At 52.4% G+C, this 16,634-nt stretch overlaps 1 protein-coding gene across 1 annotated transcript; it reads right to left on the bottom strand.

Annotated features, from left to right (window-relative positions):
- Nucleotides 1-1,001: 1,001 nt before the first annotated feature.
- LOC123345889 (protein S100-A16-like) lies at nt 1,002-3,077 on the bottom strand. The gene is made up of 3 exons (XM_044982947.1): nt 3,052-3,077; nt 2,293-2,455; nt 1,002-1,142 (listed from the first exon to the last, which is right to left on the bottom strand). The coding sequence occupies exons 1-3, from the start codon at nt 3,075-3,077 to the stop codon at nt 1,002-1,004; spliced, it is 330 nt and encodes a 109-aa protein (XP_044838882.1).
- Nucleotides 3,078-16,634: the final 13,557 nt, after the last annotated feature.

The following is a 16,634-nucleotide window of genomic DNA, read 5'->3' as shown; positions in this document are numbered from 1 at the left end:
GCGGAGTAGGGGGGGATGCCGGGGCGGAGGATGGGGGGATGCCAGGGCGGAGCAGGGGAGGATGCCGGGGCGGAGCAGGGGGGGGATGCCAGGGCGGAGGATGGGGGGATGCCAGGGCGGAGCAGGGGAGGATGCCGGGGCGGAGGACAGGGGGATGCCAGGGCGGAGTAGGGGGGGATGCCGGGGCGGAGGATGGGGGGATGCCAGGGCGGAGGACAGGGGGATGCCGGGGCGGAGCAGGGGAGGATGCTGGGGCGGAGGACAGGGGGATGCCAGAGCGGCTGAGAAGGTCCCAGAACTTGGCCTGTTGAGTCCCGCCTGCAGTGTGACAATGATGTGCCCAGCCTGGGAGCGCCCCACTGCCCTCTGCTGGCCCTGAGCTGTACTGCATGTCCACACACCAGAATCGACCCGTCCAATCCAGGCTGCAGTAAGAACAGAGACGCAGCTGGAGCTCAGAGCAGACTCTTTATTCAAGCCATGTTACCGAGTGACAGTGGGTGGCGCGGGGAGGGCAGGCTGTAGAGGGTGGGGGAGAGATCCCAGCGACGGGGCAGGGATCGGTGTGGGAGCCCAGCAGCTGGAGAGATGGGTGGGGTGGGCGTCCCATGCCAGGGCTGGATGGGGGCGTTGAATTGTGAGGGATCCTGGCAGCAGGGTAGCAGGGTAGGGGGTGATATGGGGAGCACAGGCCAGAGTGGATTCGGGGTGTACGGGGTGACTCCCAGCAGTGGGGGAGTTGGGCAGCATGGAGAGTAAAGGCCATGGCGTGATCAGGGTGGGATCCTGGTGGGGGGGGGGGAGGAATGGGGGCAGCATGAGACGTGCAGAATGGGGATGGGATTGGAGGGATCCCAGCAGGCAGATGGATTAAGGTCACTGGGTTTCCAAGAGTGGGGGAGGTGCAGGCTTGCTTTGAGTCTTTAAGGCAAAGGATTTGGAGGCCTTTCCGGATGCGGCGCGTGCCTCGGTTTCCCCACCCGACACAACCCACCCAGTCACTACTCGTTATAATCGCGGCGCCGGATCACTTGGCAAATCCAGGCGATGAGTTGCCAGCACTCGTCGAAGGAGATTTTCTGATCTTTGTTGGCATCTAACTTCTCAAACGTGCGCATCACGGCCGCCTCGACCTCTGTGTTCTAAAACACGCCAAAGAAACAGGGAGTCAGTGCTCGGGGCAGCGTCTGGCACGTGGATCAGTAACAGGCTCTACTGCTGGGATGGATGCAATACCACCCCCTGCTGGAGGGAATTGGCCTAACAGGGCTCCCCCACACACAGACGTGTGTATAAAGGAGAGGTGAGATATAAGCTCGAAGCCCATTGGCATAGCTGTGAGGGCTGTGGGGAACCAGAGCTGGCGTAGCAGGTGTCAGTGGGTCAGGATTTAGTGGCATTGGCAGAGCTATGGGGAGGGGAGCCAAGTTCTGGGTTAGCAGGGGGCTGATGGGCTCCGAGGGAGTTCTGGGGGTGGGGGGAGCCAGGGCTGGGTTAGCAGGGGGCTGTGGGTCGGGATTGATGGGCTCCGGGGGAGTTCTGGGGGTGGGGGAGCCAGGGCTGGGTTAGCAGGGGGCTGTGGGTCGGGATTGATGGGCTCCGGGGGAGTTCTGGGGGGGGGCAGCCAGGGCTGGGTTAGCAGGGGGCTGTGGGTCGGGATTGATGGGCTCCGGGGGAGTTCTGGGGGCGGGGGAGCCAGGGCTGGGTTAGCAGGGGGCTGTGGGTCGGGATTGATGGGCTCCGGGGGAGTTCTGGGGGCCGGGGAGCCAGGGCTGGGTTAGCAGGGGGCTGTGGGTCGGGATTGAGGGGCTCCGGGGGAGTTCTGGGGGCAGGGGAGCCAGGGCTGGGTTAGCAGGGGGCTGTGGGTCGGGATTGATGGGCTCCGGGGGAGTTCTGGGGGTGGGGGAGCCAGGGCTGGGTTAGCAGGGGGCTGTGGGTCGGGATTGATGGGCTCCGGGGGAGTTCGGGGGGGGGGGGAGCCAGGGCTGGGTTAGCAGGGGGCTGTGGGTCGGGATTGATGGGCTCCGGGGGAGTTCTGGGGGCGGGGGAGCCAGGGCTGGGTTAGCAGGGGGCTGTGGGTCGGGATTGAAGGGCTCCGGGGGAGTTCTGGGGGTGGGGGAGCCAGGGCTGGGTTAGCAGGGGCTGCAGGTCGGGATTGAGGGGCACCAGCAGAGCCAGGGGGAGGCCCAGGACTGGGATAGCAGGAGGCTGGAGGTATCGGCAGATCCCCTTTGCTAGCAGTCAGTGGTTGCTGGCTCTGGTTGCCTTGGGGTGCCAGTAGCCGGGTCTCACCGTGAGCTGATGGCTCAGCTCGTTGCTGAGCAGGTTCTGGAAAGCCGCCTGGTCCAGCGCCTTCGCTCCAGGCGGGCCCTCGGCGTAGCTGTAGAAGCTGTCCACAATCACACAGAGGCCGTGTTCCAGCTCAGACCCCTCCCCGGCCGTCTCAGCCGGCTTCCTTCCACCTCCAAAGCAAAGGCAGACGGTGTCAGTGTGGTCATGAGGTCATCTAATCCAACGCCCTGCTCAAAACAGGACCAACACCAACTAAATCGTCCCAGCCAGGGCTTTGTCAAGCTGGGTCTTAAAAACCTCTAAGGAAGGAGATTCCACCACCTCCCCAGGTAACCCATTCCAGTGCTTCACCACCCTCCTAGTGAAATAGTGTTTCCTAATATCCAACCTAGACCTCCCCCACTGCAACTTGAGACCATTGCTCCTTGTTCTGTCATCTGCCACTGCTGAGAACAGCCGAGCTCCATCCTCTTTGGAACCCCCCTTCAGGTAGTTGAAGGCAGCTATCAAATCCCCCCTCAGGCTTCTCTTCTGCAGACTAAACAATCCCAGTTCCCTCAGCCTCTCCTCATAAATCAGGTGCCCCAGCCCCCTAATCATTTTTGTCGCCCTCTGCTGGACTCTCCCCAATTTGTCCACATCCTTTCTGTAGTGGGGGCCCAAAACTGGACACAATACTACAGGTGTGGCCTCACCAGTGCTGCCTCAAGGGCATGCTGAGGCCCATTGGACAAGGGGGGAGGGAGGGAGGAATCTCACCTCTCCAGGGAACTGATGTAACCCATTGGGTTGGGGTTATGTGTCATCCCCCCCTTCCACATCTCATCCACAGATGCTGTGAGTTTGCTACAGTCCATCCTCCTGAGTCAGGCTCTTTAGCACAGGAGGGCTCCGGTGCAATCCCTGGTGTCAGCCAAGAGGGCGTCTGTCACAGGTGCCCTGGGGACACCCAGAGGCCTCCCAGGCTGATTTGATCCTTGTGTCAGTGTGTGACGCTCCATGCTCTCCCAGGGCTGCTGATCCAGCCTTCAATCCCCTATAACTCTGGGATCCTTCCCTGTTTTTTCTCCCCCACTCAGGTGCCTCATCCAAACTCTCCATAGTCCCCCATGTGGCCCAGGTCCATGCCAGCCGCAATGCCACAGCCCTGCTGCCCATCTCCATCCACTCCCTGGACCCGGCCTGGGAATACTTCTATATCTCGTGGGACTTTGCCTCACGGAACCGCCCCATTCTGGTGTTGGTAGTGGATCGGTGCCAGGGGGCTGCCCACCGATGGTGGGAGCCCCCCTGCCAGCTCATGCTTGACGTGGCGCGAGAGTACAAGCAGCGGGCAGACGTGACCCCGCAGAACGGCTCCCTGGTGCTGCAGGGCCTGCGGAGTGAGGACACTGGCACCTACCGGGTAACAGTGAAGGGCCCCAACGGAGAGACCTCTGCAGACGTGAACCTGACGGTGACAAACGGTAACACATGGGGGGGAGGAGGGCATTTAGGCTGCGGGATGGGGAATGGATGTATGAGTAGGGCTCTCAACTGGGAGTCAGGATGCTGGGTTCTATTTGCTAGGTCTGGAAGGGGGGATGGGATCTAGTGGGAGCCAGGACTCCTGGGTTCTCTCCCCAGCTCTGGGAGGGGAGTGGGGTCTAGTGGTTAGAACAGGGGAGCTCCAAGTCAGGACACCTGGGTTCCATTCCAGCTTGGGCATGAGGGAGCTTGGTCTAGTGGGTTGGGGCTGGGAGCCAGGACTTCTGCTCCCACCTGTGCTAGAACCTCTCTCTCCCTTTCATTGCTGATGCTCCCAATGGCCTCAATTGCAGCAGGAGCAGCGTGGGGAGGACTCAGTGTTGGCAACTCCGTCCGGCTGGGCTTCAGTGGCCTGGTTCTCTGCCTCCTGGGGCTGATAGTAGCAGAGGTGAGTGATCCCTGGGGCAGCTTTTGTCACTCTGTGGGACAGGCTAGAATGTGGGACATCACTGGGGCGTAGGGGTGGTGAGTGCTGGAGAACATCACAGTGACCAAGGCTTTGTCTATGCAGTGGATGGGACATGTCATTCTGCATGAACTGTGATAGGCTGGGGCCTGATATTGCTGCAGCTGACTGGATGGGAATGGGCTGGAGGGAGGTGGCAGCAATTGCCCCATCCCATCATTCCTATGAACGGTGTGGGGGGAGGGGTGCATATCACTCCTGCCCTATTAGCAGGAATAGGACCTGTTCGAGGTGGGGTGTGTGGGTTGGGGGGGTGCTAGGCCATGGCCCCTTGCTGGGACACATCTCCCCTGTTGTTCCCATAGAAGAGTGTGGGGTGCACATGTACCATCAGTCCCCCTCCTATGATGCCCCACCATCTCCACACCCCCTCAGTGAGTGGAGGCAATGCATTATTGACGGGGAGGGATAGCTCAATGGTTTGAGCATTGGCCTGCTAAACCCAGGGGGTTGGACTAGATACCTCCTGAGGTCCCTTCCAACCCTGATATTCTACGATTCGAGGCCTTAGCCATGGTGCATTATGGGAGATGTAGTCCAGCTGGGGAGGTCAGCCCCTAGAGGAGAAAGGGGACTTGACATGACTAAACAACTCCCAGGAGGCCTGTGGCAGCAGTATTTCCAAATCAAAACAGTGGTTTTTATGGACTTTCACTTTTTTTACTAAAAGAAATGAAAATTTTCTGCACAAAGCAGCCACTTTTTGAAAATAAATAAAGTTGAAACCCCCAACTGTCAGCTGAAAGGCAGTTTTGATGTACAATTTTTGACCACCCGGCCTTTCACCCCTGCCCTGTTTGAGGATTGTTTTTCTCTTCCCCAGTTTGTATCCAGTCACCAGCACACGGTGAGGCACCAGGACTTTGCATGAGCCTTCACTCAGGAAGAAATCTCTTCTTCCTGGCTCCCTTCCTCACAGTGTTTGATGGGGGATGCTGCAGTGAGACACTACTGTAAGAAAGGGAGTGATTCCCTGCTGACCCACTCAGGGGTGAATAGTTTCCAGCATAAACACTGACTGCCTCCTTAGTTTGGCTTGATCACAACTATAAATAGCACCCACAGTTATAAACCCAGCCAGGCCCTGCTTAATAATCTACCTGGCTGGTTCACACAATAGTGAGTTCCACATCTCCCTTCAAGAAACACTGTTTCCTCGCAGTAGTTTAATAGGAGGCCCATGCCAAGTGCTTTTGAAAACACTACGCTAAGGCCTTGTGTTGACTAGGATATAAAGTGTGATGTTCACTAACTAGCACATGCTAGTAGCCCTGTGTAGACATGTCAATGTGCCTTTTACTGGTGTGACAACAGTTGAATTAAAACTTCTTTGCACAGGAACGTTCCCCTGGTATAAGCTAAGGTGTGAGTTTAAACCAATTTACTGACATAACTCCTGTGTGGACACTCTTATTCTGGAATAAGGGAGTTATAGTTACACTGGCATATCAGTCTAAGGCCTTGTCTACATGGGCAAATTAAAGCGCTGTAACTTGCTCGCTCATGGGTGTGAAAAATCACACACACCCTCGCGTTCAGCAAGTCTGAGCACTGTAGAGTGCTTGTGTGAATTCCATGTACCAAAAACCTGATATCTGGTCAGTAGTTTATTATTTTTTTAAATGGGTCCATTTTGAAACAAAGCCACCTTCAACATTTTTCACAAAGAAGTTTTCTATTTTTCAAACAGCTCTAATTCGTTTTCAGGTAGACATGATTTCATCAGTATTTCTTTTGTCATGGAGAAAAGAACTGACACATTGTAAAACATTTTATTTTGGAATTAATTCCTCATATTCAGGGCCGGCTCCAGGCACCAGCCAACGAAGCTCGTGCTTGGGGCGGCATATTCTAGGGGGTGGCATTCCGCCCAAACCTAGGGCAGCACGGCAGGTTTTTTGGTGTTTATTTTGGTTCCCCGATCTAGCCGCCCTGTAGGGGGCGGAGGAGGGGAGCAGCCTGCAGCAAACTCAGCAGGGCAGTCCGTGTCCTTCCCTCCCCGCTGACCGGAGCGGCGGTGAGCCCTCCCGGCAGGCAGCGCAGCAGTTGGGGCAGCGGGGTGAGTGCCCCACTGAAGCACTGGCCACCCCTCTTCTTTCTCTCCCTTCCCCGCTCCCTCCCACTAGACCGGGCGCGCACTCTGCAGCACAGGGAGTCCCCCTGCACCCTGGCTCCAGCCGCCCTGTAGGGTTTTTTTGTTTTGTTTTTTTCCCCTGCTTTGCCACTCCAGCCCTGCCGTGGTTTTTTTTTTTTTTGCTTGGGGCAGCAAAAAAGCCAGAGCCGGCCCTGTTCATATTGCAAATATATATGTTTTGCTGTTAGCTTAAGAGTCAGAGAAACAAACATTTGTTTAAATGCAATAGAAAAATGTAATAAATAGTTTATTGAAATTGTAGAAAAGTAGGAATTAAAAGTAATACAGTTAGAAAAGAGGGAATGAACATATAAAGTGCAATAACTTATGGACAGAATATATTAAATGTAGCACCTAGAATACATCCATTTGTCACATCAAAACAGTGTCATGGCTTTTTTTTTAAAAATTGCCTAACAGAAATGGCAGACCAGACATTAATTTAACAAAATACTGTCCCGGATAGAAACTCATTTCAGTAGTACTAGGGATACTGTTGGAAAATAGATTTCTGGATTTTTAAAAAAAAATATTCTATTGTATAAAATCCATAGATCTTAAAAAATGTGTTCTGAAGAACAATAGTTTTTAGCATGTCAGTAGATTTGTTAATACTGAATAACAAGAAATATCTGGCTCTTATATAGCATTTTTTATCAGTTGATCTCAAACATTTCACAGAGGAGGTCAGCATTTTACAGATGGGGAAACTGAAGCACAAAGCTGGTGAATTTCCTGGTAATGCAAGGTGATAGGTCTATTTGCTGTAGTTTGCTGATTGGATTTAATTGATTTGAAAAGTCTGAGGCATCTTAGTTCACAGAAACTGTACAACACTGAAATAAGGGTTGAGTTAGTGTAATTCACAGTGCAACGTACCTCTTATGAGTCCACAGTGATATGTCTCAGCTATATATCGCTGCCCTGTGGCTGGAATTAGAACTGCTCACCTGTGTGGCTTTAAAGCCCATAGAGCTAATACATAACAGAGATTCTTAGCTTAAGTGGTCACAGCCTGTGCGTTTGGGAGAGGAGAATGCAAGTTGTGCTCCCACTGTCACCTCCAAGTTTTGGTCAGCTACGGCGTGCAGTCTCGTTCCAGCCACGAAAGGCTGAGGTAGACACTTAGACCTGTGTCAAAGACTATGTTTTACAAGTGCTTGGCAGCACGCTGCTTTCTTATGCGCAAGAAAAGGGTTGTGGCTAGATCGGTGGCAATGCTGGAGTTACAGTACAAAGATGATTATTCCTATTATGCTCACGAGTGGTGAGCAACACTCCAGTGGTTTAATGCTCCAAGACAAACATCGGCCACAAACCAGATTCTGCTCTCACGCTAGCATCGATCCAGAACGACCCCACTGCAGTCAATGGGGACAGAACCTGATTCTGATATCCAGGACCCAGTATAAATCCAGAGTGGTTCTAACTTGCTCTGGATTTACAGAGGGCTGGATTTATACTCGGGTCAGAGATCAGAATCTCCCCTGAGCCCATTGGTTTCAGAGGCATCATTCTGGAGCTACATTAATGTGAGAGCAGAATCGGGTCTGGTGCATACTGAGATGGAACAAAGCCGTGTGAGCACAGGTGCTGGAACTAGGGCTGCTGGCGGTGCAGCCGCACCCCCTGGCTTGAAGTGGTTTCCAGCATATCCAGGGTTTACAGTTTGGTTCAATGCGTCTCAGCACCCACTCCCCTCCCCCCACACACACACACTGTACAAATTATTCCAGCGCCCCTGCATGTGAGGGTGGAGTAGGCCAGATCTTTTGATCTCTTGTTGCTTGGGACCTTATGTTGCTAAGAGTTCAGTGCTGGTACAGAAAACCCATTGGGTCTATTCAGTGACTATCTGAAACCCTGCTGAGGAGAGTGGCTGATCCAGTTCCAGATGTAAACAAATTTTAGAAGGGGGGGTGGGGCAGGTTCTCAGTGCAGAAGAGAACTATGGCTCTTCTTATGCTAGCAATAAATAAAATAAGTTACAATAACTTCACGATTTAGGGTCTTGAAGGTGCAGGTAGAGTTAAGATGAAACAAATGCAGGCATTTTACATAGAAAAACAACATACTGAAATCTGTCCAGTAGAGACCACGCTTATTAGGCAAAGACCAGTCTCAAACACCCCACCCCAAGTACAAATCTACTAAGGTTGAAACTGTTCCACCCTTATCAGACAGACACTTCCACAAAGCAACCAGGGGCTTCTGCTGATGAGTTGAGTGGTCGCTAAAGACGGGTTTCAAAGTTTCTCTTTACTGACTCGCCAAGACCTAAGCCCAGAGGTTCTGATTTTCGCCTGCTAGCAGCTATAGGACTGGCAGTGACAGGGATGGGGTCTGCCAACCTTCTCTCTGCATAGCCACTGATGTGGCCCTTATCACTGCAGTGTCTGGGCACCTCACCCATAGGTAGGGTCACCCTTATTTCACAGGCACAGGGTAGATGCAGTGGCTGGCCCAGGGCCACTCAGGGAGTCCCAGCCCAATGCTTTACCCATTAGATCACCCTCCTGACCTCTCAGAGTCTGAGAGGAGCTGCTGCAGGGACATGGCAGAACCCTGGGGTCTTGGCAGATCAATTGGTTCCTATCTCTGGTGCCCATGTGCTTTATTTACAGGAGTGGCAGATTAAAGCCATTAAATAAACAAGATGAGGCCCCTCCTCACAGAGGAGAGAAGGGTCACTCACCCCTTCAGACACACTCTTCGTCCTCCTGGGCCCTGCCGTTCACCAATAGGCCTTGCTTCTGCTGGGCCTGATCTACTTGGCATTCGTTTGGCTGGGCGGGACGAGGCTGGCGCTCTATGGTGTTGCTGTCTGGAGGCTCAGAGCTTTGCCTTCTGCGGCACTGGGACAGCCCAAATTTCTTCAACACGATCACTATGACAATCACCCCCACTATGATGATCACCCCCACTATGATCCGAAATGTGAGATATTCCATGGGCCCTGCAATCAAACAGAGTGAGATGGGCATTAGGCCAGCAGCAGCTCCCATTGCTATTGATCAACAGAGAAGCACCCACCTGGCTTTCGCCATGTCCCAGACCATGCCAAGCCACCACCATCCCTCCTGTTCTCTGTCCAGTTGTGTCTCTGGACTTTGCATCTTTTCTAGGTCTTAATTTTCTCTCTCATTATTATCCTCATCAGCAATTCTTTCTTGCTTTGTGGCATCTCAATGAGCACCTGGGTCTGCAGAGAGCCTGAAACAAACACTGCCTGAACTGGGATGGGGACGGATGGACAGAATGTACCTGTGTCCACACCCTACACACCATTGTAGTAATCTTTGTACAAAGTATGCCTTGGGAGGTATCATTTGAAAACTCAGTCTGCCTGTCGTCATTTTCCTGGTAAAATGTGTGGCAACATTGTGATGTGAAGTTTTAAGATTTCCTCACCATATGCTGGTGTTAACACCTGTTCCAAACTGAGGTGGGCAAACAGGTCTGGCTTAAGCAAAGGAATGTGAGTTCTGCTTAATTTTCATTTAAACAGTAAATAGTCATCAAGCAGGAAGGGAAACAAAGGAAGCTCAGAGAGGGGACAAAAAGCAGCAAGGAACATCCTTCCCCTAGACTTTTTGTCCCTGGTACCCAGCTGGAAATGTTTTTCAAGAGGGGGACTGAAAATATAAAAAGGAGGGACAATCACCCCAAGGCACCCCTATCTCTCTCACTGCTCATCACATTTATGGCACCTGAAACAATAAAGGAAGCATTCCTTGGATTCTGGGAGAAGGGGGCCTGACCCAAGACGTTTGGTCAGTCAGACGGCTGACGGCACGTGATGAGAAAACTTGGCTTTGAATTTAACACAATTTGTTAAGTTAGGCACCAGTTGTGTGTGGTTTTTTCCTTTCCTCTTGTAACCATTTCTGACTTTCATGCCTCATGATTTGTACTCGCTCAAAGTCTTTGTAGTTAGTTAAACTTGTTTTATCTAATCCAGTGTGTTGAAATTGAAGGGTCTGGGAAACTCCATTTGGGGTGGCAAGCTGTACGTATATTATTTCTACTAAGGATATAATGGACTTGTATTGTCCTGGGAAGTACAGGACTTACATTTCTGGGGGGGAAATCTAGGACTGGGGCTGTGTTTGTGTCACCATACAACATACCCAAGGCTGATGAAATTGAGTGTGGCTGACAGGCTGCAGTTACACCCACACCCACACTATGTGGCTTGCACGCTGGTGGCTGTTTGTGAGCAGGGCAGCTGGTAGCTCCTTCAGCAAGGCAGAGTAAGGCACTCAAGGTTGCAGGGCAAGGGTGGCAAAACTGCTCATTAGTCTAGATTGTACCTGGGTGTGTCACAGGGAGGAATCTGCCCCATGCTTCTCACTGGGCTATTAACTCCCAGCCCCACGGCTCCAGTGGCCCCCAGTGAGTGGGTGTCTCTTTGTGTGCAGCAGGAAATGAAGAGCACAGTGGGGCCAGCCCCACCACTTAAGCAGAGACGCCCCAGCTGCTGGGGAAGGCACGGGAAAGCCCCGTTGCTGCTACCCCCTGAAACTCCGAGAGATCTCCCTGCCTTTAGCCCAGGATGGGGGTGACGCCCCCTGCCGAACCAACCCACCCGGCTCTCTCCTGCAGACACCAAACATTATTCCCAGGCTTCCATACCCAGAGCGACTGAAATTCCCCAGACCCACAGTGGGCAGAGATCCCCTCACCTGTCACCGCAGAGGCTGTGGTCCCAGATGTACGTGAATCGGGTGGCCCTTGAGTGGAGGATGGCTGGCGACCTGGAATGAGACAGGGACAGGGGATTCCTTGGGCGCCATCCCGAGAGACGGGAATGCCTTGGTGTGAAATCTGCATGCCTCCAGCCTCCCTATCACCACATCTTAAATTGCTCCATGTAGGGCTCCTGGGGGAATTCTGCACCATTGCTGAATTTGCGCAGAACATTAATTTCTGCGCAGAATTTTCTTTTCTCCCTATAGAAATGGGCTGCAGAGCTGCTAGCCACAACTAGGGGGTGCTGGACCCAGCAAAGTCCAGCTTGCAAATAGAAGATACTGTTTGGGGCAGGGGGAGGGAGCTGGAGGGTTCCCAGCATGCCCTGAAGGAAGAAGGTGGCATGCAGGAAACTCCATAGAAGCCCAGACCCATCGCTGGGCTGTCTCTTCCTCTAGATCCCTGGGTTCTGGGGGAGAGGGGGTGCAAGTGTCTTGTCTGGGGGTCCCACAGCTGGGCTGCCTGCAGCTGGGCTCTGGGGGGTAGGAATGTGCATGTGAATGTCTGGCTTGGGAGTCCCACAGCTGGGCTCTGGCGAGGGGGAGGAGTGTGCATGTGAGTGTCTGGGATGGGAAGTGCCCTGTGGCTAGGCTCTGGGGGGTAGAGGGTGTGGGTGTCTGGGTGTGGGGGGTGCCCCACAGCTGGACTTTGGATAGTAGGAGGGCTGGTATCTGTGCTGGGGGTACACCGCAGCTGGGTTCTGTGGGGAGGGGACAGAGAAACAGGAACTGGGTTGTTCTAGGGGTTTTCTTAAACACCCTTTTCTTGGGGGAATTTTTGTGCGCGTATGTATTGTTACAGACATACTTGCTGACAGATCTTTTGAAATAAATTACCAAAATAACTGAAACTGACATGAATCTATTATTTTGACAAATAAAATTTGCAGAATTTTAAAATATTGTGCACGGAATTTTTAATCTTGGCACAGAATTCCTCCAGGAGTAAAAGACAGAATCCACTTCCCTAGCCGGTTCCTGTAGGCAGATGTCAACCTGGGCGATATCTGAAACCAGGCTTTTGTTTTTCAGGCTGCAGTCTTGTTCCCCAGAATCCCACCTTCCATTGGAAAAAAAAGTTACTAGTATTCATGGTTGGGGTGGTGGGGGGACCACACTCAGGACATGTTTTCAAAGGTTTAACACACACAACATCTGTTTGAGTCTGCAAAGAGCCTGAGCCAATCGCTCGGAGAGGCGGGAGCTGCCCCATGCATCTCAATGGGGCATTAACTCTGAAGCCTAGTGCCAATTATTTAAATACTAACATTAACTATTTCACTGTTCAAAGCACAAAAGCAAGGAGCGGGAGGATCACAGAGCTGCAGGGTAAGAACAGTTTCATCTTGGTGCTGGGGAAACACCAACCTTTTCCCCCCCTCTCCTCCCGCTGCCCCCAGTCCGACCCATGGAGCTAAACAACTAGAGGGACCTGAACTCAAGCTCAGCAGAGCCCATGGGTGTATCTGATCCAGAGGTGGGACTGTCCTGCCCAGCCCTTGAGCTCCCAGCCCCTGGCCCCTCCCCCACAGACTCAGCTCACTGGGCCACCAGCACTCTGGGCAGCGGAGCTGCAAGAGCTGCCGGCCTGCCCCAGTGCTCTAGACTCCGGCTGGGCGACTACCAGTCCTGGTGCTCTGAGTAGTATGGTAAGGGGGTGGGGGGTGGGGAGGTTGAATAAGAGGCCGATGGTTCCAGGGGACAGGGAATGGGGCAGGGGGTTGGATAGGTGTGGGAGTCCCGGAGAGCCTGTCAGGGGGCAGGAGTGTGTATAGGGGTCAGGGCAGTAAGGGGACAGGAAGCAGGGGGGTTGGATAGGGGGTGGGGTTCTGGGGGGTGGTTAGGGGTGGGGAGTCCTGGGAGGGGGCGGTCAGGGGACAAGAAGCAGGGGGGTTGGGTGGGTGGGGGTTCTGAGGAGGGCAATCAGGGGGCGGAGGCCAGGCTGTTTAAGGAGACACAGCCTTCCCTACCCGGCCCTCCATACAGTTTTGGAACCCTGATGTGGCCCTCGGGCCAAAAAGTTTGCCGACCGCTGAATCTAACCCCATGGAGAGGGGGCCAGACCCAGAGAGCCCAGACAAGCCAACATGATCCTATTTGGAACATCTACAGAGCCCACCCTGAGCGGCATTTCAATCTGTTGGCTCTAGTGGGTGGGGCCTTGTTGGTAGGGACACATGGTTCCCCCAGATATCGAGTCCATCCTTTGGGACCCTCTCCAATTGAAGGCTTTCCCCTACAGTCGCAGCTGGGAAAGCCTCTAGGACACTGCAGGACATTTTGCCGTAGGTCTGGAGAGACCATGACCCTGGGCCCTGTTATAGGCAGAAGCACCTTCGAGTGACTGTGCATGTGACCTACCCAGCACCACCAGGTGCACGATGTTCGTGGCGATTCTGTTTCCATTCAGTTGAGGTGTAATGCTGTAAATCCCTGCGTCAGCTTTGCTCACATTGTGCAGAGTTAAGCCATGTAGGTATACGCTGCATCTGTTTCTGAATTCAGGGCATAAAGGTGCCTTTTCCAAGCAAACCAGGCATTTCATCCAGGCGTGTTTCGAGTCTGCTCTTCTACTCAGTTGAACACACCGCTCAGCGGTGTTAAAGGGGATATTTACAGACATTCCTTCACCTACAGTCTCAGTTCTTTCAGGGGGATCTTCAGGAATTAGAAGGGAAAATAAAAATCAAGATTAGCGTGAAATTGAGGGAAGTATTTGAAGCAAGATGTGTGAAGAGCAGGGAGTAGCGAACGAGCATCTGCAGTGCTGGGGAGTGCCAGGACCCCACTAGATGACCGTAGAGCATTGCACCCGGTACCTCCCCCTGTAGCTGTTCTGTGGCATCAGAGCTCTTTATTCCATTTCCAGGGCTCTCCAGCCAGGCTCTCAGAACCTGCAGGAATTCTCACTCCTGAGCATTTCTATCCAAGGGCTCCCTGCGGGTTCCTCACCCCTCTGGCAAAGAGACCAGTGGCGTTCATGGCCTCATTTTCCCCCACTCCAGCAGCTCCACCTGCAAATTACGTTGCCTCTGAGTCTGAAGCGCTTTGGGATAATTCTAGGATGGCAGCATCTCTTCTTATTAGAACAACTAGAGGTCCCAGCTGAGATCAGGGCCACGTTGTGCTGGGCGCTGCACAGACACACAGCGAGAGACAGTCCCTGCCCCAGCTGAGATCAGGGCCCCTGTCATAAACAGATAGTTAAGGGTTAAGGTCTGTTTTACCTGTAAAGGGTTAACATGTAGTACCTGGTGACCACCTGACCAGAGGACCAATCAGAGATAAGATTTTTTCAAATCTCTGTGGAGGGAAGCCTTTGTCTGTGTGAGAACTGTTTTTGGACCTAACAGAGGACAGTCATGTCTCCAAGTTCTCCTGGAGTAGTTTCTACTAATTAATAGTGAGTATTAATTAGAAAGGCGAATTAGTCTTATGATTTGATTTCTACATTTGCAATTGTGTGTTTGCTAAAGGAAATGCTTTATTCCTGTTTGCTGATATTGCTTTTACTGAGAAAAGGGGGAGAGGGGATTCTCTCCAGAGATTGATAAGGTTATACCCTATGAGTGTCCAGCTTGGGCTCATAGAGATTCTGTATTTTCTTTTTATTCTTTAATAAATTCTTTTCTTTTCTTTGGACTTGGTTAATTCCTTCCCTTGGGGAAATTCAGGGGAAGGGGAGGGGGAAGTGGGCTGCTTCCCTGTGTGTAGAGATTCAAGGCGTTTGAATCCAGGCAACTCTGTCTCCAGAGCAGGCTGGAGAGAGGGAAGAGGGGGGGGAGGTTCCTCCTCTGTGAATTGATCTGTGTTCCCAAGGGGGGAAACAGGGGTGTCCCGGCCCACGGAATTGACCGGGTGGTGGCAGCCGAAGGGGAGACCTACCCTAGGATTTGGGGGTGGGGGGAAGACATGCGGGTCCTCACTTTGAAACCGCCCAGTTTCAAGTGAGGGTAGACTCCTGACATGGTGGCAGTGGTGTTTCGGACCCAGAGAGAGAGGCAAGGCTTTTCTACCAGAGGCACTCTGAGGCAGTTTCAGGGTTACAAGTATTTTCAGTTTTTTGCAGGGCTTTCTGTTACAAAGCCTCCGGTGGAGAGGTACTGGCGTCCATTGTGATACAAGGTACCACTCAGGATTCCTGAGGTGGGGGGAAGTGCTCGCCAAAGTACATTCCCATCCAACAGGAAAAGCAGGTTTGGGGGTTGCAGAGAGAAACCCTCCAGCCAGGTTTTTTTTTCTCCCTGTGTCTTTTGAAAGGATCAGAAGACACGAGAACACAAATCCCTAAGGAATAGACCAGATTTTTCTCAGGGGTATTGTTAGCAGCAGCCTTTCAGCTGGGCTGCTGAGTACAGCAACTCAGAGCAGAGGGAGACAGAGAAATTTTTTTTTTAACTCTTTCCCTCTTTCTCAGTACAAACCAGTAACATTACACAAACCACAATTTGCTATACAAAGGATTGATTTCTCTTTCTTTACTCAAGTTATCATAGGCAGGGGTAGGGACTGTCAAGCAACACATACGGTTCACTGACTGCAGAGGGGTGTGACCAGCACCTGAAGGCACAGACATGACTGACTCAAAGACCGAACTGGAAATTGCTCAAGTAAATTTAAAAATCCTACAGGCACAAAAAGAGAAGGAGGAAGCTGCCCATCAGAGAGAGATGGAAAAACTAGAAGCTACCCAAAAAGCCAAAGAGGCAGAACACAGGAGGGCCATGGCAGCCAAAGAGGCTGACCGGGAAACCAAAGAGTTAGAGCTACGAATCCAGACACAGGCTTTGGAATTAGAAAAAGCTAAACAGCAAACTCCACCCAATCCAATCCCTCTTCAACCTACTGATCAACCTTCTCGGAGAAAATTTCCCGCCTACAGGGCCGGGGATGATGTTGAGGCCTTTTTAGAAAACTTTGAGAGGGCCTGTATTGGATACCATCTTCCTAAAGATCAATACATGCTGGAGCTGAGGTCACAGCTCAGCGGACAATTATCCCTGGTGGCAGCTGAAATGCCTAGAGACCTGATGGACGACTTTCCACTGTTCCTAACCAAGGCCAGACTCAGAATGGGCATCACCCCTGATCACGCCCGTCAGCGTTTCAGAGCCCAGAAATGGAAACCAGAGATGTCATTTCCAGAGCACGCTGCTTACCTGGAAAAACACTATTTCTCCTGGATATCAGGATCCAAGGTTAAGGAGCTAGACGACCTACACCTCCTGATATTGATGGAACAGTTCCTAGATGGTGTTCCTGAGAACATTAGACGCTACATCCAAGATGGTAAACCAAAAACTCTCACTGAGGCAGGAGAGATTGGAGCCAGATGGATGGCATCGGTAGACAACACGAAAGCTACTGCCAAGGGGAGCGAATCCAACAGGGTACACACCGACACTAAACCCTACCGTCGCGGACCAATCAAACCCACACCTACAACCCACGGACAGTCAGACTC

The sequence above is a fragment of the Mauremys mutica genome, chromosome 12, assembly GCF_020497125.1.
Source record: "Mauremys mutica isolate MM-2020 ecotype Southern chromosome 12, ASM2049712v1, whole genome shotgun sequence".
Taxonomy (NCBI): Eukaryota; Metazoa; Chordata; order Testudines; family Geoemydidae; genus Mauremys; species Mauremys mutica.
This window is presented reverse-complemented; position numbering and strand designations above follow the sequence as displayed.

Bases quoted from the DNA above. Each gene is read 5' to 3' on its own strand.
- LOC123345889 (XM_044982947.1), bottom strand. From the start codon at position 3,077: ATGGGTTACATCAGTTCCCTGGAGAG. The intron at 2,456-3,051 runs GTGAGATTCCTC...TGGAGGTGGAAG, and splicing joins TACATCAGTTCCCTGGAGAG to GAAGCCGGCTGAGACGGCCG. The intron at 1,143-2,292 runs GTGAGACCCGGC...GGCGTGTTTTAG, and splicing joins AGCTGAGCCATCAGCTCACG to AACACAGAGGTCGAGGCGGC.